The following is a 25,845-nucleotide window of genomic DNA, read 5'->3' as shown; positions in this document are numbered from 1 at the left end:
TAATCTTCTTGATATTCTCTCAATCACTGGATCCCAAAAGCCACACGCCTTGGGGTTCCCTCCCAAAGGAAGACCCAGATAAAGTATAGGTCAACCAGAAGCCTTGCAATCAAGCATTTCAGCCAATCTTGAAAGATGAACCTGATCAAGATTGATGCTATAAATATTACTCTTGTCAAGGTTGACCTTGAGCCCAGAAATGTGCCCAAACACTAGCAAAAGACTCTTGAGAGTCTGCAGATCTTCCTCCATAGTGTTAGAAAAGAAAATGGTATCATCAGCAAATTGCAAATGGGACACTCTAGTTCTGTTTCTACCCACCTTGAAACCCTACAACATATTTATTTCATCTGCTCTCAATAGCATCCTGCTCAGTACATTTGCGACTAAAGTAAACAAAAAAGGGGATAAATGGCCACCTTGTCTTAATCCTCTAGATGCCTTAACCCACCCTTTGGCGCTTATTCACCAAGACTGCATAAGATACCGAGGACCACATCCACTCATCCATTTCCTCCATCTAGGACTGAATCCCTTCTTCTCCAACACTTGATCCAAAAAATCTCACCTCACGTGATCGTAAGCCTTTTCAAAGTCAATTTTGAAGACGACACCTTCCTTCCCTGATCGTTTTCTCTCATCCACTATCTCATTGGCTATGAGAACCGCATCCAAAATTTGTTTCCCTTGAACAAAAACGCCTTGAGTTGAGTGGATGGTTTCATGTAGAACCCCTCTTAGACGCCTTGAAAGTACTTTGGCTATTATCTTGTAGAGACTAGTGATCAAGCTAATGGGTCTAAAATCTGAGATTTTCTTTGTCAAACTCTTTTTGGGTAACAGAACAATGAAGGAGGCATTAGTGCTTTGATTGATAATTCCCCTCCTGTGAAATTCTGCAAACACTCTCACTAAATCCTCCTTAATCACATTCCAACAATCTTGTAATATTGCAATGGTAAAGCCATCAGGCCCCGGTGCCTTGTCCATATCCAACTGAAAAATGGCCTTAGAAATCTCTTCTTCAATGAAAGGGGAATCCAACCTTAACACGCTCTTTTCCGAAATAGGGGACCAATCTAATCCTTCAACGCTCCAAGACTCTCCTATAGGACTCGCGTAGAGCTTTTCAAAGTAAAGCAAGATCTCCTCTGTGATACTCTCGACTTTATTCAACACTAAGCCCCTTTCATTCTCCAACTCCTTGATATATTTTTTATTTCGCCTGCCATTAGCCACTTTATGAAAAAACTTAGAGTTATAATCCCCTTCCTTAACCCATTTCACCCTAGCTTTTTGTCTCCAATGGATTTCTTCCCTCAAAATTAATTCCTCTAGCTCCCTTTTTCTTAAGGCTCTTTGATTTAATAAATCAGAAGTGAGACCCCCTACTTGCTCAATGGCATCAAAGTTAGCTAAATCATTGAGGATACTTTTTTTCTTTTCATTAAGCTCTCCAAAAGAAACCTTATTCCACTCCTTCAATTTGGCTTTAACAGATTGTAATCTCCTCATGAACTTGTGGCCTTCCCATCCATTTCCTTGAAAACCTCTCCACCAATTTCCAAAGTTCTCCTTGAAACTAGGATATTGCAACCACATATTCTCAAACCTAAAAGGTGTTAGGCCCCACATGAACGGGTTGGTATCCAAAACAATTGGCCAATGATCCGAGGTCCTTCTAATAAGGGCTTCTTGAAGGTCTTGGGGAAAGAGCTGCCCCCACTCATTTGAGTAAAGAAAACGGTCCAATCTCTTACACACGGGAGACTCTTGCAAATTTGACCAAGTGAATGATGTGTTCCAAAGAGGTGGATCAAGCAATTCACATTCTCTTATAAAACTATCAAAGTCCTTCATGCTTGAAGTTAGACTAGAACCCCCCAATTTTTCTGAACTTCTCCTTATGACATTAAAATCACCGCCCACACACCATAACGGAAAAGTTAGGTCATAAATGTCAAAAAGTTCCACCCAAAAATCCTTCCTAAGTGAGGGACTGTTTGGGCCATAAACTGCGGATATCCAAAGAGGTCCACAGCTGTCCAAAGCAAACTTGACTGAGACCAAGAAAGATCTTATTACTACCTCCTCACTACGCAGTTTTTTTGAGTCCCAAATGATCAAAATCTCACCTGAAGCCCCGCATGCCGAAAGAGCAACTCATTCCTTATTTTTGACCGTCCAGACACTATCCACAAACCTTTTGTCACACTTCTCCTTTTTTGTTTCCTGAATCATCACATCATCCGGATTCTCTGACCTTAGAAAATCTTTAACCACCATTCGCTTATTCCTTGAACCCAAACCCCTGGTGTTCTAGCTGATAATTTTCATGGAAAAACAAACAGACCCTAACCCTCCAAACCAAATCTACCAGGTCTCAATTACTTGTGGAGCCACTGTTCTTCCTCTTGGAATAAACCTTAATATCCAGATAGCATAAAACCTCTCGCACTTTAGCCATTTTCCTGGGGGACAGGCCATCAATAAGGAAATCGCCTGATGGGGATACCACAGTATCCCCTTGGCTACCTGTAAACAGGTTGGAATCCTCCTTAGGCGAGCTAGGTTTAGACTTCCTAGGGGTAAAACTCTCGGACAATTGGTTTGATAAGGCAAACTGGTTCTCCTCCTCATCACGTATAGGAATGCCAACATATTTTTGATAAAAAGTGCCAACAACGCCTTTTTCAAAAAAAATTTCGGAAGTAACTTGATTTTCCGTAGGAGACTGAGAAAGAAAGACTGAACTAGGGAGATGCAGACCAGAGGGACTCGGCAAAGGAAGTTCCAGACTACAAGAAGGGATAGAAGAAGACTCGGGTGGTTGAGAAGGAAAGGGCAGACATACCTCCATGTTTTCCACTCCCGGAATTTCGCAAATCCCCTCATAGATGAGTCCTTTACCTCTGATTTCTGAACTAGAAGGTAAATCCGTGACTAAAGAACCACGAAGATCGGACCCCACTCAGCCCAAAAAACCTTCTTTGTCTTCTTTGAAATGGGAATTTCGCGGATCTGCCTCTCCACTTGACGTCGAGGTCTCTTCCCTCGAACATCGCTTACTGTTCCTTGACAAAAGACAACGAAAGAGAGGACTCTCTCTGATTCCTCATTCCATCTGAGATCTTGTCCTAAAATCCTCTTCCAAATTGCGAACTTCGCTAAACGACGATTATTTCCGGAGGAAAAGAGGCTCGCTGCTACTCTGATGTCCTTGTCGGTGATCAACACTTGGAGGGAAGAGGGTGGTCCACATCTTCTTTGAAACTATCATCTCTTCCTTCTGCGTAGAGCCTCTCATCTGATCCACGGGAGCTTTCCCCTTTCTCGGTGCATCTTCTTCCCTTCGAGACCGACCTTTCTTACCAGAGGACATCGTTCCTCCCAAACTTTGGCCCAGCCCCAACGGGCCTTTTAATTTACAGCCCACGATAATGTCTGAAAGTGGGCTATGGTTGGAAAGAGACTGGGCCTTTAACTCAAAGGCCCGACCATCCTCTCCAGAGAAAGCCTCGACGTCAGCCCTCACCTTGATTGGACCTTGAGAGCTTGTAAGCAGCGTGACCGTCTTTGTAGAAGAACCATCTCATTGAAGAGATGGAGACAATACCGCTACAGTCTCGTGGACTTGAGGAACGACTAGGCCAACATGAAACCCATGATTCTTCGTCCCTCTCTGGGCCCTTACAGGCTGGGCTTTAAACAAGGGCTCAGGCTCTGTGGGCCCAATGAATATTTATTCTGCTGGGCCCTGACTACTCTCTCCCCAACCATTCTCCCTTTTGGCCGCCAATCTTGTACTTGAGCACCGATAACGTGACTGGGGAAGAAGCCTCCTACTGTAGCACTCATTATCCCTAATGCTACCGTGTAACCCCTCTGCATTTTTTGTCGACTGAGAGACGCAACCTCCCGCTTTCAACAACTTGTCCCTGCTACGGGTCGACTCGGACGTGACAATGTCGTCTTCATCAACTTCTCCGGTGACTGAAACTGCGACTGTAAATGTCCAAGTTCCATCTTCCACCTCAAGCAACGCTGGTAGCACGACATTTGGAAGCATCTCCACCCACAATTTCACCTTCGTCAAGTCCGCCAACTTCAATGATTCCCTTGCCACCTTCGTTACCCTCCCCCACTTCTTCAGAATGTATTTCAACTAATTTTCATCCCACAAGTGAAAAGGAAGACCTTTCAATTCTAACCAACCCCTTCTGAATTTTCCTAATACAACCATATTTTCACTTGGCGACCATCTCCTCAGGAAAACAGGCCTTCCTTTCACTAAAAGTCTTCCCTGCTCTTGGAACCATTCTGCTCTCCTTGCTGAACCCACAAAGAAACACCCCTTGAAAGCGGAAATGGGAGTTATAGACACCATTCCTTTCGTGCCCATCATCCTCGCTATAGCTTTTCCTTCATGAGTCTAGTCTTGGACTTTTTCTTTGCATTCGCAAATTACAGCTCTGGCCCATTTTCCAGCTGACAACAGAACTCTAGTCCTATGTCCATCCTCTGCAACCACTCTTGCGTATGACCGGCAACCTCTATAAATGCCCTTTCTCATCTGAGTATCTCCAAACGTCTCCTTCGAAGCTCCTCCAGCTTGATCAGAATACTCTTGCACTGAAAAAATCGCCTACCTAAGGTCTTCCCACCCATTGCCTTTAACACCCTCGGGGACGACAAGAATTAAAGGTTTCCTTTTTGTAACAATTTCTGTAATTTTCATGAAACGCCCTCTAAGGTTTCCTCTATCAGGTTATAAGAAGCAATCATGGCTTTTCTTCCATTCTTGACCTAAATTCCTTTTTCCCTTCACATACATGCAGCACCTTTAAATCAAACCATGTAACACAATATTGATGCACACAATGGCTCTCTTTGCCCATGACAAGACTATATCAGCTTTCTACCTCACATTTTTCCCTAACCATGATACCTTTTAACTTCAGAAAAGCATTTTTAATTAACCCACAGTTTATATTGTGTCCTATATAATTCAATAATTGCAACTCATTCACAAATTTGCAAATATTAAAAATAATTTCCAACTCATTCTGAAAGATTCTTAAATGACAACTAAAAAATGCCTATTTTTTGCAAGCTTTATTTGACTTAATGTCACCTCTGTATGGAATCTAGTAAGCAACAAGAAATAAATTCATAGAACAAAATCTTATCAATGTTGAGCAAAATCTTACGGAAACTATTTAGTTGCTCAATGTTACCTATGAAGGAAAAAGGGCAATCCAATGTTGAAGTATACCAATGTTAAGTACACCAAAGTCTGGAGCATGTAATTCCAAACAAAATAACTGAACTTCCAAATCCATCACAATACCCAAAGTGTAAAGCCAGATTTCCTCACAACTTAGCACTTAAAATTTAAAACATCTAGAAAATCCAAAGCAAGTTCAGAGTCCTCACAGCCCATGCAGGCTTTTATTGACTATTTGGATAAGAACAATATCCAGCAATGTTTATTATTTAGCCAACCATTTGCACTATGTGTTTTCACAGCTGACAAACTATTTTTTTTATGAATAGCCAAGAAACCATTCAAAGGCAGATATTGGCTGTTGATTAATTGGTTGGCAATTTTAACCACTTTCATGGTTCAAGCCAATTGAGTACAAAATTCCTACTTTTCACCAAAATTATCCAACTCTCTTTGCTCAACCAAAAGCTTGCAGAAACTTCAGAACCATTCTAATGACATAACTAGCTTTGCGCAAATATATCCTGAGGCTGCAGAATAGTGCACTTCATACTATTATTCTACCTAAGAGGTATAATTGGCCATTGATTTTGAACCTCAAAGCATTACATTTTCTAAACAAATTTTATATCTTGTTTTTTATTTATTATTTATTTATTTTTCGTGTATTTAGTTTCATTGTTTTATGTTAAGCTAATAACTCATGCCTTCGATGGTGGTTTATAAATTCTACAAATGAAAAAAATCCCATTGAAGTCTGTTATAGGCCTTCTCAAGGTCCACTTTAATAGACATCTAACCCTTCTTTGTGTCTTCTAGAGTGAGCTAATTTTCTTACAAGATCAATGCGTGAAGCATGGTTTCTCTATATCAAAATCCATATGGTATAATCCAATCAAACCACTACTACTCTCGCTAGGATTTCTATTCTTAAACATCATCATGGTTATTTTGGCCAATTGATCTTCCAATATGCTAGTTTCAATAATTCTTGTTCTTTGCATTTCTTCCTAGCTGCTTGGCCTTTAGCCATGGGTAATATTTTTTACTCTACTTAATGTTATCTAGAATTAACTACATATATCAAAGTTATCATCCAATACTGTTTTATGCATTCATTGGTTTAACAGCATTATCAATATGCTATGTTTATTATTTTGATCCTGAAAAAAGACAAGTACAATTGCATAAAGGATCATCACTTACTTGATACTCTCCAGCTTCTTCTACACCCACATAGTATCCTTCATAAGAATTCGTGTGATGAAAGTTGAATATGAAGAGAAGAGGACCTCTCATGTAAGATATTACCTGTAATACAGCAACAAATGCCTTAATTTTTAAAAGGTACCAAACAAAATTATACTATTAACTGTGCACTAAAGTAGAGAACATTAGATGAAGGCTTCTAAAGGATAAATAAACACCTAAACAAAGAAAAAAAATCAAGTGACAAGGAAATTATCATCATATCCATGTTAATTATTTGAGAAAAAAGCATGCACATTATGAATCTGCCCTTGGCTAGTTTAAGAAGCAAAAAAGGGAAGTTCAGGTTTGAAATCGTAATATACTGTTATTAGCAGGTTGGAAACTCTATTATGTGCTAGGGGAGTGATGAACCAATTTGAAACACGGTTTTGAACTACAACCTTGAGTCAGAGCAGGATTCTACTATTGTAATTCTATGGGTATCTACATCATAAAGATGTCCTTGGAAATAGGGGGTGACAATGGGTGATATATCATGTTCAAGTCATATTGAGTTAAAAAAATGCTAAAAATTTACTCAATTCGAACATGTCTTAGTTAATAATTGTATTAAGATGACATGACACAAACACAAGTTTATCATACAAATAGCGCGGCACAATCAATACAACTTATTTAATAAATGAGCTGGCTTGGGTTGTGTATGCTTTTATATGAATACCCATTAGTATAATCCTAACCCACCTAATGTATTAAAGATCTCGGGGCTTTAAAGTACTTCTTAGGAGTGGAATTTGCAAAATGCAAGAAAGGAATATTTGTCACACAAAGGAAAGATGTATTGACCTTACCCTTAGAAACTCGTTTACTTGGCTGCTAACTAGTGGAGACTCCAATTGAACCGAATGTGAAACTAGAAGCGATAAGAACAGAAAGAATGGGAAATAAAGAGCAATACCAAAGGCTAGTTGGAAAGTTAATTTATCTTTCGCATACTTGGCCAGACATAGCTTCTGCAGTGAGCCAATTCATGCACTCACCAACAGATGAACACTTGAAGCAGTTCGGCGAATCCTTAAATATCTAAAAGGGACACGAGGGAGAGGATTACTGTTAACGAATTGTCGACATTTGCAGATTGAAGCCTACATAGATGCTCATTAGGCAGGTATTGCACTTTTATTGGAGGTAAATTAGTTACCCAGAGAAATAAAAAAAACAATATGGTGATAGCAAGGAGTATGTGGAAATCCCGAAATTAGTGTGTGCTGTGTGGAAATCCCAAAATTAGCATGTGCTTATTTTGTGTGATTAGCTAGGATTTTATTAGGAGATAAGGATGGATGGGTCATCCAATCTCTTCAGCTCAGTTTCCATATTTTCAAATTGTATTTTTGCTTATTTTAGGGACTAAAATCATGGGATTTAATGGTTGGGTTGTCACCATTCTTCCCCTACTTAAGTCTAGTTGTATTTGCATTATTTTGCAGAGAAATAAAAACAAGGAGAAGTTTCCTTTTCTTTTCACATGGTATCAAAGCCAAAAAGGCTCCTTGGGTTTATTCCCTTTTTCCTTTTCCTCAACCTTCGTCGCTGATTTTCATTCTAGTTTTGACCAGATTCAATTGCTCTGTTTTTCTCACCCCAAAACAAAGCATCTTTCAGCAGCAACATATCACCCTCTATATCAAGGAAAACTTGATGACAAAACATGGTATGGACACCAATAGGCAAAGTAACACCACAAAGATGATCTCCACTCAAGAAACAACCTTTCCTAGCCATAATGGAGGCTCTGAAGGCTCAGTTTTACCAATCGTGGGACTTAAGCTGAACAGAAACAATTTTCCTCAATGGGCTCAATCCATCATTATGTATGCGTGCGGCAAGGGGAAAGATGACTATCTCACCAGAGAAATAACTGTTCCAGAGAAAGAAGATCCTAAGTTCAAGACCTGGAAAGCTGAAAACATGATGGTTATGTCAAGGCTGATCAATTCCATGACCACCGAAGTGGGAGAAATCTTCATGATCTATGCGACAGTGAAGGAGATGTGGGATGTAACGAGAAAAACTTATTCTGACAATGAGAATACATCAGAACTAATTGAAATCAAGGGTATCCTTCATGATCCATGACAAGATGAGATGTTTGTTACCCAATATTTTAATATACTCACCCGACAAGGTGAGATAACCCTACTCTTCAAATCACCACCCAAAAACTCAATGATCGTAATTTTCTTGAGTAGTCTCGGTTGGCCAAACCCTTTCTATTAAGTTAAGGGAAGATAGGGTATCTACGCAGGATAGTAATAGAACCAAAAACTTCAGATCCTAACTTTGAATCATGGGAAGCAGGAAACTCTTTAATAATGTTCTCGTTGCCGAATTCAACACAACCAGGAATAGCTAAGCCTTTCTTATTTCCCTCTAAGGTGAAGGAGATTTGGGATGCTGTTACACAAATCTATTCAAAGCAAGGAGATGTTGCTCAAGTGTTTAGATTGATGAACAAGATTCATGTAACCAAACAAGGAGAATTGACAATCATATAGACCCTGTTCTGGCAAAGAATGTTGCAAAGCTTACGAATTTATTTGAAAGACAGAGGATCTTTGAATTCCTTGATGGATTGAATCCAAAGTTGAATTAGGTTAGGGGTCGGATCCCTAGAAAAGGTCCCCTTCCCTCCTTGAATGAAGTGCGTTCCCTTGTGCACAGTGAAGAATCCAGAATTGGTGTTATGATGAAAACACCATCTCATGATAATTCTGCTCTCAAGGTGGCTGTGGAGAACAATTCAAACACAAACAAAGGAGGGGGTTAAGATATGAGACAGTGTGACAAACGCAGAAAACCTAAATATACAAGAGAGACATACTGGAAACTGAATGGAAGACCACAACAAGGGAATAAGAATGGAAATTTTCCAAGAACAGCAAGAGTTTTCAAGCTGAGACAATACTAGGTCCCACCTTTGCTGCTAATGGATCCCTTTCAATTGATGAGAATCTACCTTTTACAAAGGAACGACTTGATCTTTTGTATATGATCATGGGAAAATCAAAGGTTACTCCCACTTCCAGTTCTTGTGCTTTTGCACAATCAAGTACACTCTGTAAAGCTCTTACAACCACTGCTGTATCGAATTTTAACTCCTGGATTATTGATTTAGGAGCTAGTGATCATATGACCAAAGAATCTAATTTTTTCTTATCATATAGACCCTGTTCTGGCAAACAAAAGGTGCAAGTTGCTGATAAAACTCTTACTCGAGTTAGTGGTGAAGGAAATGTGTCTCTTTCACTGAAGAGTACCCTCACTTATGTTCTACATGTCCCAAAAATGTTCTACAACCTTTTGTCAATCAACAAACTTAAAAAAACCTGCAATTGTTTTAGTAATTTTTTTCCTAAATTATTGTGTTTTTCAGGACCACACTTCGGAGAAGATGATTGGCAATAGTAACGAGAGAAATGGCCTATACTACCTAGAGATTGAGGAAGGAGGAAAAGTTCAGGCTTATCAAATAAAGGGGACTGCTGAAGGATTTTTTAAAAGTTATTGGCCAATGCATGAGAGATTAAGACATCCAAGTTTCGCTTACCTACAACAATTGTATCCTAAACTTTGTATAACCTAGATAGATCTAAGCTTAAGTGTGAAGTGTGTGAATTGGCAAAAAACCATTGGGTTCTCTATCCTTTTAGTAATAAAAGAAGCGAAGTTCCTTTCTTTATTATACATACGGATGTGTGGGGACCCTCATGGGTAACTTGTCTTTCTGGAGCTAGGTGATTTATTAGTTTTATCAATGATTGCAGCGGGACTACTAGGGTGTATCTATTAAAGGGAAAATCCGAAACTATTCCCATCTTGCAAAACTTCTACAAATGATACAAACAAAATTTGGTGTCCAAGTGCGAGTGATTAGATTTGATGATTAAACCGAGTACTTCAATGAAAGTCTAAGTATGTTCTTCACTCAAAATGGCATTATCCACCAATCTACATGTGTGGATACCCCTCAACAAAATGAGGTGGCCGATGAAAGAATAGGCATCTCCTTAGAGTAGCTCGGGCACTTATGTTTACAAGAAATGTCCCAATGACTTTTTTGGGGGAATACTATCCTTACAGCAGTCTGTTTAATAAATAGTATGCCTTTAAAAGCCCTCAACTTCAAAACTCTCATTAAAACCTTGAAAAATTATTTTTCCCATATACCATGGCTTGGGACTCTCTCTCCAAAAGTATTTGGATGCACTGTTTTTGTTCATATCCCAAGTAAAGATAGACCTAAACTTGACCCTAGAGCTACTAAATGTATCTTCTTAGGCTACTCTCCCACTCAAAAGGGTTACAACCCTTCTCAAAAGAAATTTGTTATAATGGATGTTAACTTCTTTGAGGACCAACCTTATTATCAAAAGACTAATTTTTAGGAAGAGAAACTGGAAGTGGAAGATCAGTCCCAAGATTGGTCCCTATCTTTGCCGATGCCTACTTGGGTGGGTGGGTGAGAGAAACGAAATTCAGAGGAAGTCTAAAAATTCAAAGCTATGAAATTACGGGAAGTCTTATGATTCAGAGTGGCTTGTTTACTTAAGAAGACTTGGGAAACTAGGTTAGAACAAGTTCAAAATCCTCCTAAGCACGATCAATCATTGACCTTAGAAGAAGGTATGTCCCCTAATCGTCTCAATCCTACAATTTTAAATCCTCCAAATCTATCCAAGTGGCTAATATTGAATAGGACATTTCTATAGCTATCAGAAAAGGTGTTAGGAATTGTACCAAACATTCTTTCTCGAATAACAACAACTATAAGGCCTTTACTACAAACTTAAATTCAAGTTCAGTCCCAAAAATATACAAGAAGCACTAGTTGACTCCAAGTGGAAGGAGGCAATAGATGAAGAAATGAAGGCCTTATACAAGAATGATATGTGGGATGATTTGCCTATAGGAAAGCATTCGATTGGATGTAAGTGGGTGTTTACCATCAAGTACAAAGTTGATGGCTCTATAGAGAGATATAAAGCAAGATTGGTCACCAAGAGGTACACTCATACCTATAGGATCGACTACCAAGAGACCTTTACACTTGTTACAAAGATGAACTCCATCAGAATTCTACTATCTTTTACAGCAAATTGCGATTAGTCACTTCAACAATTTGATTTAAAAAATATTTTCTTCATGGAAACTTGGAAGAAGAAGTCTTCATGGACGTACCTTCTGGATTTGAGGGGTAGTTTAGGAATGGGAAGGTGTGTAAGTTGAAAAAGTCTTTATATGGTTTGAAACAGTCCCTGAGGGTTTAGTTTGAAAGATTTGATCAGTCCCTTTTGGGGTTCGAATATTAGCAGTGCCAAGGAGATCACACTTTGTTCATTAAATGGTCACATAGGAAAAGGGTGACTATTCTCATTATCTATGTGAATGGCATTATAATCACTGAGGATGCTTATGAGAAGATACAAATTTGAAAGGTAAATAGCCAAGGAATTTGAAATTAAAGACTTGGAAAGTCTTAGATATTTCCATGGCATTGAAGTTGCATGATCAAAATAGGGAATATATGTGTCTCAAAGAAAGTACATTCTTGATCTTCTATGAGAAACCAAAATGTTAGGGTGTAAGTCTTCGGATAACACCTACAGATCAAAATCATAAGTTGAGGATAAACTTAGACAAAGTACCAGTTGACAAAAGAAAATATCAAATGTTTGTTAGCAAGTTGATATACCTATCTTATAAGGCCAGACATTGCATATGTTATTAGTGTCATGAGTCAATTCATGCACACTCCCTTAGAAGATCACTTGGAAGCTATAATGAGGATATTTTGATATCCAAAGGCTACTCCAGGTATGGAATTGTTATTCTCTAAAAAAAAGTCACATGCAAGAAGAGACTTACATAAATGTTGATTATACTAGATCTATAACTGATAAAAGATCTAATTCAAGGTACTGCACCTTTATAGAGGTTCGTAAAGGCATCTTGGTGACTTGGAGGAGTAAGAAACAACTAGTAGTTGCTATATCAAGTGCTGAGGTTGAAAACCAAGCTATGACCTTAGGAATTTGTGAACTCGTCTAAATCAAAACTCTACTAAAGGAATTACAAGTAGATGTTGAAGAACCTATGAGGCTATATTGCGACAATAAGGCAACCATAAGCATCACATATAACTCGGTTCAACATTTTTTTTTTTTTTTTGATAGATAAAAAGAAATGTATTCAATTGAAAGAGGAAGCACCAAAAACAGTGCCCTTAAAGTATACAAGGAGTATACAAAAACAGCCCAAAGGCTCGAAACCCCTACTTAGAGCCTAGCCAATCCAAAAAACTAACAAGAGATAAAGGGCTCAAAACTATAAACACCCTAACCCAAGGCCAAAGATTACATACAAAAGAATATTTCAGTCTATGAAGCGAAAGCTCCTCATTCCCAAAAGCTAACAAGTTCCTTTCCTTCCAGACTGACCAAAAAATATATAAGAGGGTCATTTGCCAAGCCTTTTTATGAGTTTTCCCCACAAAAGCTCCATGCCACCCAAGAAGATTTTCCTTCACTGAACACGAAAGAACCCAAGCCACACCAAATAGGGGAAAATGAGACTCCACAAAACCCGCGTCTTTACAAAATGAAGTAAAAGGTGATCCACCGTCTCTACTTCAGAGAGGCATAGAAGACACTTGTTTGCCATAGAGTACCCCCTCATCTGAACTTGCTCCAAAGTTAAGATTTTACCCCAAGAAGCCTCCCAAGCAAAGAAGGCTACCTTAGGAGGTACATTCACCCTCCAAATACTATTACAAGGGAACAAATGAGAGTCTCTAGGCTCCAAAATAGAATATAGCGACTTGACAGAGAAAACACCACTCTTTGAAGCCGTCCAAACCACTCTATCTTCGTCCTCCCTCTGCACCTTAAAAGCTTGGATCTTGAGCATAAAACGCTCCACTATCTCAATCTCCCAATCATTAAACGCCCTTGAGAAAAGAGGGGTCCAACCCTCCCCATCACTGTTCGGGTTCCAAACATCCGACACCCAAGCATCTTTAGACAGGGAGATGGAAAATAAAGAGGGGAATGACTCACAAAGAGGCTCATCTCCACACCACTTGTCCTTCCAAAATTTCACTCTCCGACCACTACCCACGTGGTAGGCTAGTCTACTATTCAGAAACAACCACTCATTTCTGATTGCTTTCCAAAGCCCAACACCATACTTCCCACTTACGGCCTGAGTGCACCAATCTCCCTCCTCCACACCATATTTCTGACTGATAACTTGCTTCCAAAAAGCCTCTATTTCATTGGCATATCACCAATTCCACTTACTTAAGAGAGCTCTATTCATCAGAGCTAAATTTCTCACACCCAACCCACCTTTCCTTTTTTCCAAGCAAACTAGGTTCCACCTAAATAGCCCTTCTCAACAAACAACTAAACACCTCCATGGCTATCACAAACAAATAAGGGGAGAGGGGGTCTCCTTGTCTTAATCCCCTCGATGACTGCACTAAACATGTTGAAGTTGATAAACATTTCATCAAAGAAAAGATTGATAACTGTTACATGTGAAATCCTTTTGTTTCATCTATAACTGCAATTAGTTGATATATTCACTGAAGGAGTGTCTAATCCAAGTTGTAACTCACCAACATGCAAGCTAGGAATGAAGAATATCTTCAAACTAGCTTGAGGGAGAGTGTAGGAAATCAATAGAATCCCCTGGTTTTAGGGTCTAATCAGCTCTAAAGCATCTATATTTGGTGCATAGTAGTTGTTAATATTAGCTAGCAGAATTAGTCAATCAATGTACAAATTAGTTTAGTAGTAACAATCAATTATAGACTAGGATGGATGTAAATTAGTGATTAGGACAAGTGTAACTTGGGTGTTAACTCTTACACACTATTTCATCTCTGTGTGTGTGTGTGCGCGCGTGTGCGTGTGTGTGCGCGTGTGCATTTGCGCTATTTTTTAATCAAATAATAAATTGTTTTTTCCAACCAATAGTACTTTATTTGTAATTAAGTACTATAATATCATAAAAGGATTGTGGTTTGAATTAGACTATTATCAAAATCTATTTATCAGATGAGACTTGATATAGCCTATGCAATAAATGTAATAAGCCAATTCACGCACTCCCTTAAAGAGGCTCACTTACAGGCTGTACACAAAATTTTGTGATGCTTGAAATCCACTCCATGAAAGGGAATACTCTTTAAGAAAAATGAAGAACTAAGTTTGGAAACCTACACTGATGTAGACTAGACTGGATCAATTGTAGACTGTAGATCAATATCTGGGTGTTGTACTATCCTTAGAGGAAATTTAGTGACATGGAGAAGTAAAAAACAAGATGTAGTTGTTAGGTCCAAGGTAAAAGCAAAGTTTAGAGCCATGGTCTAAGGAATCTATGAACTACTTTAGCTGAAAATAATTCTTAGTGATCTAGCAGTGAAGTGGAAGGGGACTATGAAGCTACACTGAGATAATAAATCAACAATCAATAATTGTTCACAAACCAATTCAACATGATCATACAAAACATGTAGAAGTGGATCAAGACTTTATCAAAGAGAAGCTAGATAGTCAACCAATCTGTACTCCTTATGTTTTAACAGATGGGCAACCAACCATCTGGTTCATCTCATGCCTTGGATAAAGTCAGATTAGCTCAGGTTTGCACTCACATATGAACAAATGCACATAAAACCATATAAGCAAAAATATTCAGAAACAGTTGATGAGCTAAGCATATGTGTCCAGAATCACACACAGAAAATAAATGGGCAGAAGGAGATACTCAGCATACCATGGCAGAATCTTTCACATGGTGAATATTAGGTAAACCTCTTGAAAGTGACCTTTCATTTTCACCCAACTTCATCATGTCCTATAGAAAGAAGAAAACGTAATTTATTTTGTTAATAGTGCTAGCAAAGTGCATCCACCAAAAGAGCATTTAAAAGTTCATGAAATGGCCTGGATGTTATCTTCTACTTCAAACAGGTCTGCTGTGGAACCAACAGTATTAATCAGTAACTATAATAAACTAAACTGCACTGATATAGGGAGAGTATAGAATGCTATAGAATTAATACAAGCACCAAACAGTTTTCAACAACCACCAGCACAATATCCTAATTACTTCCAACAGAAGAGAGTCAAGAGTCATATTGTCAACTTTGAAATCTACTACAAAGATTACACTATGAAGAGATAAAACTGTCACCTTATCAAAAGAAAACAAATTATGATGCACTTCATTTTCTAACAAATCCCAGCACCGGTTAGCAAGTGAAAGTGAGAAATTGTTGCTTGGCATTGGGAATTCAATCCTCTGGGGAAAAAAAAATGTGTTAATAGCTTAGAAGTAAAGTCTTCATGGATATCCAAGGGAATGTAACCTGCCTTTGGATGCCCAAATTCATTTCCCATGAAGTTGAGGTAAGCATGGCCACCAATTGTAAGTGTAATCAATCTGATCATCTGAATAGAAAAGTAAAGAAAATAATTAGGCCAAAAGGAAAGCATGAAAATAATAACTGAAATGTAGTCTTTTACTGTTTTTTGGAGACTACATATAAATGCGACAAATTTTTCACTCAAATAACATGCATCAAAGCACCAATTTGAAACCCTAGCACACAAAAACCTAAAGGCATCTTCTTAGGCTACAGCACCACTTTAAAGCTACAGTTCTCACCACAGTACCCACATCTTAAAGGGGTCAATCCAAGTGTCCAGCCACTCCTCATGCCTCTGTAATGTAAGTGCTATTCTTACATTTGTAATACAACACTCCTCTTTAATTGCTGGTGTGTAAGACACATTCTCAAATGAATCAATACTTCTGCTGTGTTATGCAAGTATAGTGCAAGTATCTATTAGTGTTAAAGTTGCCGAACATCCCTGTGTTTTAATAATAAGTGCAACAAGCCTTGTTTCATCCCTTCAATGATTAAAAATTTTAGCATTTAGTAGTAATCACAAATCTGGTAAAGAGTGTTGGTATTTAGATCACAATAATGAAACTAAAGAAACCTAATTATTTATTGTGGGCTAAAGCCATGAAGGAATATGTTGGGGCAAAGGGAAAACTAAAACATCTTGTCAAAGATCCTCTTCTCTGCAAATCTAGGTTTTGATGGATAGTAGGATGACTTCATGATAGCAACATGGTCAGTGAATAGTATAGAGCTCTATGTTAGTGATAATTTCACATTTTTAAAAACTGCAAAGGAATATGAGAAGCAGTTAGAGAGGCATACTCCTAAGAAATAAAAACATTTCTAAACTATAAAAAATATGAGGATTATTTTTGGAGCAAAGTAGAATGGAAAACCTCTAATTAAGCACTATGCATCTCTCAAAGGGATGTGAGAAGAATTGAATGTTTATCAACCATTCTCTACTAATATTGAAATTTAGAAAAAGCAGATGAAAGAGTTCAAGGTTGCTAAATTTTTCTCTAGCCTTAAGCTTGGATATGCTAATGTCAAACATCATTTATTGGCTAATGAGAGGTTACCATCCCTCAATAATGTCTATGCCCGTCTTTTGCAAATTGATTAATAGTTCTCTTCATCTTGAAATGGTATTAAGGATATGTCAGGTCTTGAATATATGTAACAATGATGAAGATTAAGGGGAAATAAAGGTGACAAGTAGTCCAATAAATGTTGGATAAGTTTGGTCATCTTGCATAGGCTAATTAACCTCTCCCCTTTTCTGATGATGGAGTTGATGTTCCTGCTCTTGTTAAACATATTAGTGGTAATAGGAAGTCTATTATCTTGTCTGTGGATGACCATAACAAACTAGTGCAATAGTTTTTAGATATTTCTTCCCTATTCAATATCAGTGCTGCTACTCCTACCTTAGCATGTTTAAGTACGCATGCACTTCTTGCTTTTGGTCAGTCTTCTTTCCCCTATGTTATTAATTCTAAAGCTTCCGGTCATATCACTAACAACCCCCACAATTTTCTAAGTTAACTAAGTTTTCTAATGCATCTTCAATCCATCTTGCTAATGGATCTTCCTTTTTTATTCTTGGTCAAGGAGTGGTCTATCCTATTCCCTCGTCTTCTTTTAAACTTCATTTTGTTTTGTATGTACCCAAATTCCCTATTAATTTATTATCTCTTAGTCATCTCACTAAGCAATTCAATTGTGCCTTTTTTTTTTCTTCTTATTGTGTTCTTTAGGAACTCCACATGAAGACGATGATTGGTGGAGAGCTTGAGCAAGTTAGGCTATAATTCCTTGACAATCAATCTATATGCTAGTGGCATGGTAGGAAGATGCCAAATGTTACTGGTCTTTCTTCAATTGTTACTCCTTTCACATGGCATGACAAATTAAGTAATGTTTCTTCTCAACAATCATGCTCCTTGAGAGTGTCACTTAAGTCCTCAAATAAGCTAGATTGTGAGCTTGTGAACTTTGCAAACACCACAAGTAATCGTTTCCATCTAGGGTTAATGATAGGAGTCCTACTCCTTTTTCTTTAATTCATTCAAATGTTTCAATTTCTGGTCATAACCCTAATGTTATTAGGTACTTTATTAGGTTTCTTTTTTCTTTTTTAACTTTTTTTCATGATTGTGCTTGAGTCACTTGGTTATTTTTGTTGAAAGAAAGGTCATAAGTACTTCATGTATTTAAACTCTTCTATTTAGAAATAGAAATTTTCTGCTCCACATGATATTCTTTAACTAATGATGCTATTAAGTATCAAGATCATTCCCTTTCTTCTTTTTGTAAATGAAATTATCCACCAACTTTCATATATTTATATACCCCAACATGATAGGTTGGTCAAAGGAAAAATTGTCACACTTTGGATATTGCTTGTTTTGTTATGTTTCATATGAGAGCTACCAAACTGGGTCTTTAGATAACCTTTCTTTTAGTCTTTTTTTTCATGCCTTATCTTCAATTTCCGTCCCAAAGCTCTATATCACCCTATGTAGAAGAAGGCAATGAAAGAAGAGATGTATACTCTCTTGAATAGAGGTATATGGGAGTTTAATAACTTGCCTTAAGAGAAGGATGTTGTTGGTTGATATTGAGTTTTTGCCATCAAGTATCATCTGGATAGGACTATAGAATGGTCAAAGGCTTGGTTAGTAGCAAAGGGAATACTCAAACTTATGGTGTGAATAATTTTTAGACCTCTCTTGTTGCTTGTCTTAATTCAACACGTATTCTGATTTTCTTTTTTAAATTTTGGGTAGAGTCCGCATCAGATGTGAAAAATGCATTTTTGTATGGTAGTTTGAGTAAAAAAGTATATATGGAGCAACCAACTAGGTTTACAGCTCAAGAAGAGTCTGGAATTAAAGTCTGCAAATTAAATAAGGCTATCTATGATTTAAAACAGTTTCCTCTTTGTTTGAGGAATTGAGTACTGTTCCTCTATCATTTGGTATTAGAAGATGTAATTGCACCACTTTGTCTTTGTTCATGGAATTGTGGCACTCATTGTATATATGTATGATATTATTCACTGACAGTAATATTGTAGGCATTGGAAGCAATGAGAAGTGACTTTGAAAAAACCTTTTAGAAGGATCTTGGATTGTTGTATTACCTCCTGGGCATTGAAGCTACACATAGTAGTGGTGATATTATTTTGCCTATAAGGAAATATTTAATGAATTTGCTTATTGGAACTTGTATATTAAGAGTAAAGCTAGTTGAGACCTATATGAAGCCAAACGTGAAACTTAAAATGATAGCCAAGTGGTTTTAGATAAAAGAAGATGTCAATTTTTTTTTTTTTTGGGTAGGCAAACAAGAATGAATATATACATGTATGTGTGTGTGTGTGTGTAAAGACAATGCCTAAAAAGAGCACAAGGTACACATGATGTATATAGATGGCCTATCATTGATATATAATGCTTGTCTATATACAATCTATCCCAATCCAAAAAGATACACACAAAGGAATATTTAATTGTTTGATCCAATTGTTCTACACTTTTGAAAGGCCCCCTACTTCCATAAAGTATAAAATAAGTACAAAGGAATGACACTCTAAGCTTTCTTCCTCTTCTTCCCCACAAAAGAACGAAGTTAACTTAGAAGATTGCCTCTAATAAGGGAGAGCCTCACCTATAACACATGTTCGGAACACTCCAACTCCTCCTTCTGAGTTGGCTCATGGAATCTATAAGCTAATGTGGATCCAAATTTTTTTACAAGAGCTTGGATTTTCTCTTGAAAAACTCATGCATTGTGATAATCGAGTTGCTATTCACATTACCAGTAACCCCATGTTTCATGAGAGAACCAAACATTTTGAGATCAACTACCATTTTATCAGAAAGGTTGTGATGAGAAAGAAAACGACAACTTCGTACATCAAATTTGAAGATCGGTTTAAAGATATTTTTAATAAACTTTTGAAGAAAATCTTTTTCTATTGCGTGTTCTAAGTTGACTTAAGAGGGCTGATAAAGGGTTATTAGTAGTAAACTTTTTAAGGGTTAGTTTAGTCTTCTATGGTATCTTTAATATTATATATGTTGTATATTATTTTCTTAGGAAAAATAACAAAAAGTATTTCCAAATTTACCTAGGAAGTGTTTTTTAAGGCACATAATAGTTAACTAAAAGGAAAATTGGTACTGCAGATTGTTGTGAAGATACAGAAAAGGAAACTGATCTAGAATTCCATTATCTTTTATAAGTAAAAGTCCTTTCAAAAAAGGAGTTAAAAAGTGAATGTACCTTAGAATGAAACATGACATGAGTATGGATCAAACAGTAATTTTAAATTGTCAATTCCATATTTGTGAAGCCATGAAGGTCATTGTTTTTTTTTTTTTTTTTCTGATCTATGTTGTACTTAAGATATTTTGCCCTATTTGTGGAAAAAATTAGAGGGTAAATCATTGCCTCATGGAAAAATGAGGAGGAAGAAAAAGGTATCAATAAAGTTCTGAATAGAATTTGATTTCACAATTGTAGAGTAAAAAATACAAGTGGATCCAGAGCATACTTTGTGCAAAGAACACCCTCTAAGTAAAGTCGTCTTTGAGCTGAGCGGATCTTCCTTTATGGCCCCAAACAATATCTCTGCAAATGACCGCCCTCCAGATATAGACTGATGTCAAGAAAGTAATGTCCAGGGATAAGATTCTTTTAACCACAGAAATAAACCAAAATCTTAGAAGCAAATTTAGTCATAAAGCATGAGACAGAGCCCAATATGTGGAAAAAAAGGTTAGATACCTGGTTGTGATTTTCAGCATAAACAAGCATCTTATCTGCATATTGTCTGTTTCCGATTAATGTACTCACAATCTGCAGTATGGATATCATTCAATAAAATTAAGAGCATTAGAATGGTATAAGATGTCAGTGAAGCTACAGCACACCAAAAATGCCATTTAATACACATACCATCAGATAATAAAAAATAATATGACCTTACTCATGCTCCATTCATGGTCAGGGATATTCTCAAGGAAGTCCAACCACATATCTGGTGCAGAAAGATTGACATAATAATCAAATCCCAGTCCACCTTGAGAAGTTGGTTCACATAGTCCAGGATAATATGTTGCCTGAGCAATAGAGCCAAGGAAACTTCAGAAAAGCCAGGAATATCATTTACAAACCTAGGTATTTCAACAATCATGGACACAGGCCTCGACAAGTCAGTTGTTCCAGAGATATTGGGAAGCCAAAAGCTTTCAAAAGCTTCTACTTAGATTAATCACCGAACTTAGTTGAGTATTGTCAAGTTAGCAGAGGTTTGTACAAAGTATGTTGACAAAGACAAGCTTAATCTTGCCAACTATTCATTGCAATGTCATTTTTATGTTAGCATCTGATATAAAATATCTCATATCTTCACTGATGTGCTTCCTAACACAGGAGGAAACATTAGCAAGAGAAGGAGAAATTGACATGATTTGACAACTGATAAATAAAAAGTTCAAAACCATTTTAAGATTTTAGTGTTTATAGAGAGATGATTTCTTAATTTGTTTTATGGTGTAATTGCAGTTAATAGAAAATTGTGACGTTGATTTCCAATAAAATTCTTGCTACCAATCATCAAGTGAGATAGTCCAATTTGTTTATAAATATTATTTCACCAGAACAAAGAGAATGAGGAGCAATCAAGAAGGTTATTTTTTAGTAACAGACACCTATATGTATTACAAAAAAGGAAAATATTCATTTCGGTGAAGAGGAGAATAAATAACAATGACTTACATCTTCAGCAATTGTTACTATATTAGGATGAAGAGCATGTAGTATTTCATTTGCCAAAATCAGGTACATCAATGCATCTTTGTCAACGTATTGATTGCAATACCTGTAATAAAATAAAAACTAGTGTTTCAAATAAATTCTAAACATAAACATGAGTATTTGGTGCAAAACAATGAAACTTGTTAAACATGAACAAAAATAATGAAAGTTAACATTTTTATGCAACATGTTGTCTATGACATCAATTAGAGACCTAGAAGTCTTAAAATTAGCATCAAGTCCAGTCATATGTCTCATTATTACTTTAGAGTTTCTCCCAATAATTAGCTTCTAATTCAATAATATAATGTAATCAATCTAAACCTTCTAGAGTTTAAAGCAATGCAATTCAGAAACACTATTTACTAAACAATCCAAGTAAAATATTGTATTTATATTACAAAAAGAGCAAGAAAAACAACGCATCTTGACTTATTTATGAATGTCCACGCTAAGCCTCGGTTTAAACCATTTGAGGGTACACATGCATATAAATAGTGTTTTGATTAGTGACATGACTCAAGCATATCTTAGAAATTTGAAATTCCCTCATCAAGTCAAATATCTTTTGACAATCAAGGATTAAAGTATCAAAAATTACGGAAATATCAGTGGTTGGATTTTATGGAAATATTAGAAACATTGAACAAAAATTTGGACAACGAAAATATCACCAGTTGGATTTTACAGAAATATTAGAAATATCGAACAAAAATTCGGACAAAAAATCTCGATAGAATAAAAATTGATCAAAACTCATAAAATATTGGAAATTTTTTCAAGAAATGATAAAACAAGTAATAACATGAATATTGAAATTATTTGATTGAAAACAATATATGTAGGACATAATTTGGAAATACATTTTATAGTGATCTATCTAATTTGGATGTATTCAAAGAAATAAAAGAAATAGTGATATCTTTATGATTTTCATTTTTTTTTTGTTTAAAAATATTTTAAATTTCATTCTAGTTTATAAAAGAAATGATGATATATTTATGATTTTTTTAATTCATATATAAAAGATAGAAAAAGACTAAAAGATTATCACAATAGCTTTTATATTTTCAACCTTTAAATTGAAAATAAGATAATTAAAATTAATTAATTTATTAAAATTTTATTTTTATATTTCATTTTTTATATAGATACAATCACTATATATAGATATATGCCTACCTTATAAACAAGGGTAGCATTGCCCAAGTGGCAAGGTGCTACAACTCTCAACCTCAAGGGCATGGGTTCAAGCCCAACTGCTCACCTATAAGCTTTTAATTTTTTTTAAAATGCACCATGTTCAGATGCCATGTGGATGTGCAGGATAATGTGTTTGGTGTGCCACGTTCAGCTGCCATGTGGGCATGATTTAAGCCTAACTGCTCACCTATATGCCTTAAATTTTTTTTAAAATGCACAATGTTTGGATGTCGTGTGGGTGTGCAGTGTGATGTGTTTGGTGCACCAGTATTTCAAAACTGGGAAAATTGGGAAAAAAAATATACAAAAATTCGTGGAAACCTACTTTCCATTCAAAGTTTCCCATTGGGCCCCACTGAAACACAAAATTTCACTGATATTTTGGCGAAATTTCGCAATTTTTCTTCCTTGCTGACAATAATAGCATATGATGAAATGTATAAAGCAAAATGTAGCTCCATGTAATTTTTTTTTAAAAAAAAAAGAAAAAAAGAAAAAACGAAAAACATAACAATAGATTGCCTTACTCCTCCAAATCACCAGTAAAAGAAGCAAAGCCGTTGTGTGTATAAATCATTGATGAGAGTGAATGGAACTGGAAACCATCAATTTGATACTCCACAACCCACCTGCACAAACATCATGACATAAGAAATCACCATGTTACCTACCTACAAAGAATACACGAAGACAAACAGCAAATTACTTCACCAAGGAATGAGCCAATGCCAGATAATATCAGTTACAAAGACATGTTAATTGCAAAAACAAGAATCAAGCAGAATATACAAGCAACTCCCACGTTGTTGAGAATGAGAAACTGAAACACTATTGATCCTTCACATACCAATTCAAATTTGAGAGAAGAAAATGCAGCACATCAGGATCACCATATTTGAACATTCTGGTACCCCAGTACTTGTGATGTCCTCGTTTACCTATTCAAGTGGGAAAAGTTGGATGAGAATTCAGACATTTGAACAATGGAGCAAAGGTAAACCAACCAACCTGCAAATTATAACCCATTTGGGAGTGATTCTGAAAGGGGCCAAAAGCGCTTCCTAATGCTTGGAAGTGCTTTCCTCCAAAACTTAGATTTTTGGAAAATTTTTAAAAATTTGGAGAATCACTGAAAGGGATTCCTAGACAATCATTTGGTAGGTGATTCTTCTAGACATCACTTTTTTGTTATATAATATATTACAAAAAACACAATTAAAGCAATTTTTTTTAAAGTTTATATTTAAATGCTAAGTGATTCTGTTTAAAAACATTTCTAATGGAAGTGCTACTAAAAAAACCACTACAGATAAAAGCAGTTTAACTAGAATCATCTCTCAAATAGGTTCTTAGATTCACCATTTTTGGCTTTTCCAACAGTCTTACAAAGAGAATTGTGAAAGATGTTTGTCCACAAATAGCAAAAAAACCAAAAAAAAAAAAAAAAAAAAGATGATAGATGACTATTAATGCATATAAAGTCCAAAATTAGGATTTTCTAAGTGGGCAGCTTCTCAAAGTACCATAAGGAAAGCAGTAAGAAAAGTATAAGTGCAAAGCAAACAAATTCAAGCTTTATACACATTAACTACATATCAAAGTAGAGAAAATTTCAATGAATACCAGAATTCCCTTCACTGAAGGCAAGTTCTTTTTCATATAAAAGTGACTGAGATTACAGAAGGGGAAGGATTAAAAAATGCGGTTTGGCAACATGTAACCAGGCCAGAATGCAAGTATATCTACACATTACAAAAGATCAAATAATCCGGTTACCCTTTGCCATGCTATAGCATGATAGTGTGACACATACTACTTAACAAAACTTCCTGACTATTTGGAATCTACCACATCAATCCAGTTTCACCATTCAACCTGAACCCAACCAATGGCAGCTTATATAATATGTATAATACAAATTATTATCATCAGGTTACAATATAATGATGCTTATGACATTTTTTATCCACATGTTTTACACATAAATCGCTTTGAAGCATGAGATGTGGCATCTAAAAGCAGCTCAAGTTGCAGGGAGATAAATGGAAAAAACTGACAAGTGGCTAGAGTCATTTAACGAAAAAGTCACCAATGGCATGAGCAAAATTTTACCAGTATGAAAGTAGCAGTCATTTGACCCATCAAATAGTGATAGCCCAACCATCTCATCTGCTGCAGAGTAGGAATGAACAATGTCCAAGAACACCAGCATTCCTTGTCCTATAAAATGGAAAGTAACAGTGAAGTAAATAATAAAAAATACTGGAGAGGATGATGTCAAATACAGCTGACAAATGAGTGTTTGCACAGCTGAATAACCAACACTAAACGCACTCTTTGGGGTACCAACATGAATCTAACTCTGCTACTCTCCCACCAAGTGTTTACATTGCAGAATATTGCACATTAAGATGTCACAACACTTTATCTCACTAGTTGGGGATGGCAATTAGAATCCAACTTCTATTCCTGCTCTGATGGAAGGATCTCTCATCCTTCCTTGTGTACTTCCCTTTTTTCTATAATATTTTTTTTTTGATAGATAAGAAGCAATTGTATTGAAAAACACCAAAAAGCGCACAAGGTACACACAATGTATACAACGGCCGTCAAACAAGTGCCAAAAAGAGGGGGAAAACAAAAATACTCCCTCAAGCCAAATCCAACCAATCAATGAAATCAAAAAAGAACATCGATCTATCGCCTATAAACAACTTGGACCAAGAATACAAACTGCACATAAATAGAACTTTCAGCCTATGATCAGATAGCACCTCATTCTCAAATGTTCTTCTATTTCTCTCCATCCAAATTATAAAAAAAGGCATAAAGGAGCAGCACCCCAAACTTTTTTCTACTTCCTCCCCACAAAAGAGCTTTGTCAACCTAA

The 25,845-nt window shown here is 36.5% G+C and overlaps 1 protein-coding gene across 2 annotated transcripts in view; it reads right to left on the bottom strand.

The window, feature by feature from the left end:
• Positions 1–25,845, bottom strand: part of LOC117909024 (1,4-alpha-glucan-branching enzyme 3, chloroplastic/amyloplastic) — a 39,024-nt gene that overhangs the window by 4,154 nt on the left and 9,025 nt on the right. For both annotated transcript variants that reach the window (XM_034822925.1, XM_034822924.1), the window contains exons 8-18: positions 25,068–25,175; positions 23,803–23,893; positions 23,483–23,584; positions 21,714–21,816; positions 20,918–21,055; positions 20,721–20,792; positions 20,488–20,592; positions 15,886–15,963; positions 15,707–15,814; positions 15,287–15,367; positions 6,434–6,538 (exon numbers count right to left, since the gene is read on the bottom strand). In XM_034822925.1, the coding sequence (XP_034678816.1) occupies positions 6,434–6,538; positions 15,287–15,367; positions 15,707–15,814; positions 15,886–15,963; positions 20,488–20,592; positions 20,721–20,792; positions 20,918–21,055; positions 21,714–21,816; positions 23,483–23,584; positions 23,803–23,893; positions 25,068–25,175 (1,091 nt within the window). The remainder of the gene's footprint in view (positions 1–6,433; positions 6,539–15,286; positions 15,368–15,706; positions 15,815–15,885; positions 15,964–20,487; positions 20,593–20,720; positions 20,793–20,917; positions 21,056–21,713; positions 21,817–23,482; positions 23,585–23,802; positions 23,894–25,067; positions 25,176–25,845) is intronic.

The sequence above is a fragment of the Vitis riparia genome, chromosome 19, assembly GCF_004353265.1.
Source record: "Vitis riparia cultivar Riparia Gloire de Montpellier isolate 1030 chromosome 19, EGFV_Vit.rip_1.0, whole genome shotgun sequence".
Classification (NCBI taxonomy): Eukaryota; Viridiplantae; Streptophyta; class Magnoliopsida; order Vitales; family Vitaceae; genus Vitis; species Vitis riparia.
Note: the sequence above shows the minus strand (reverse complement) of the source record. Positions and strands in the feature narration are given on the sequence as shown.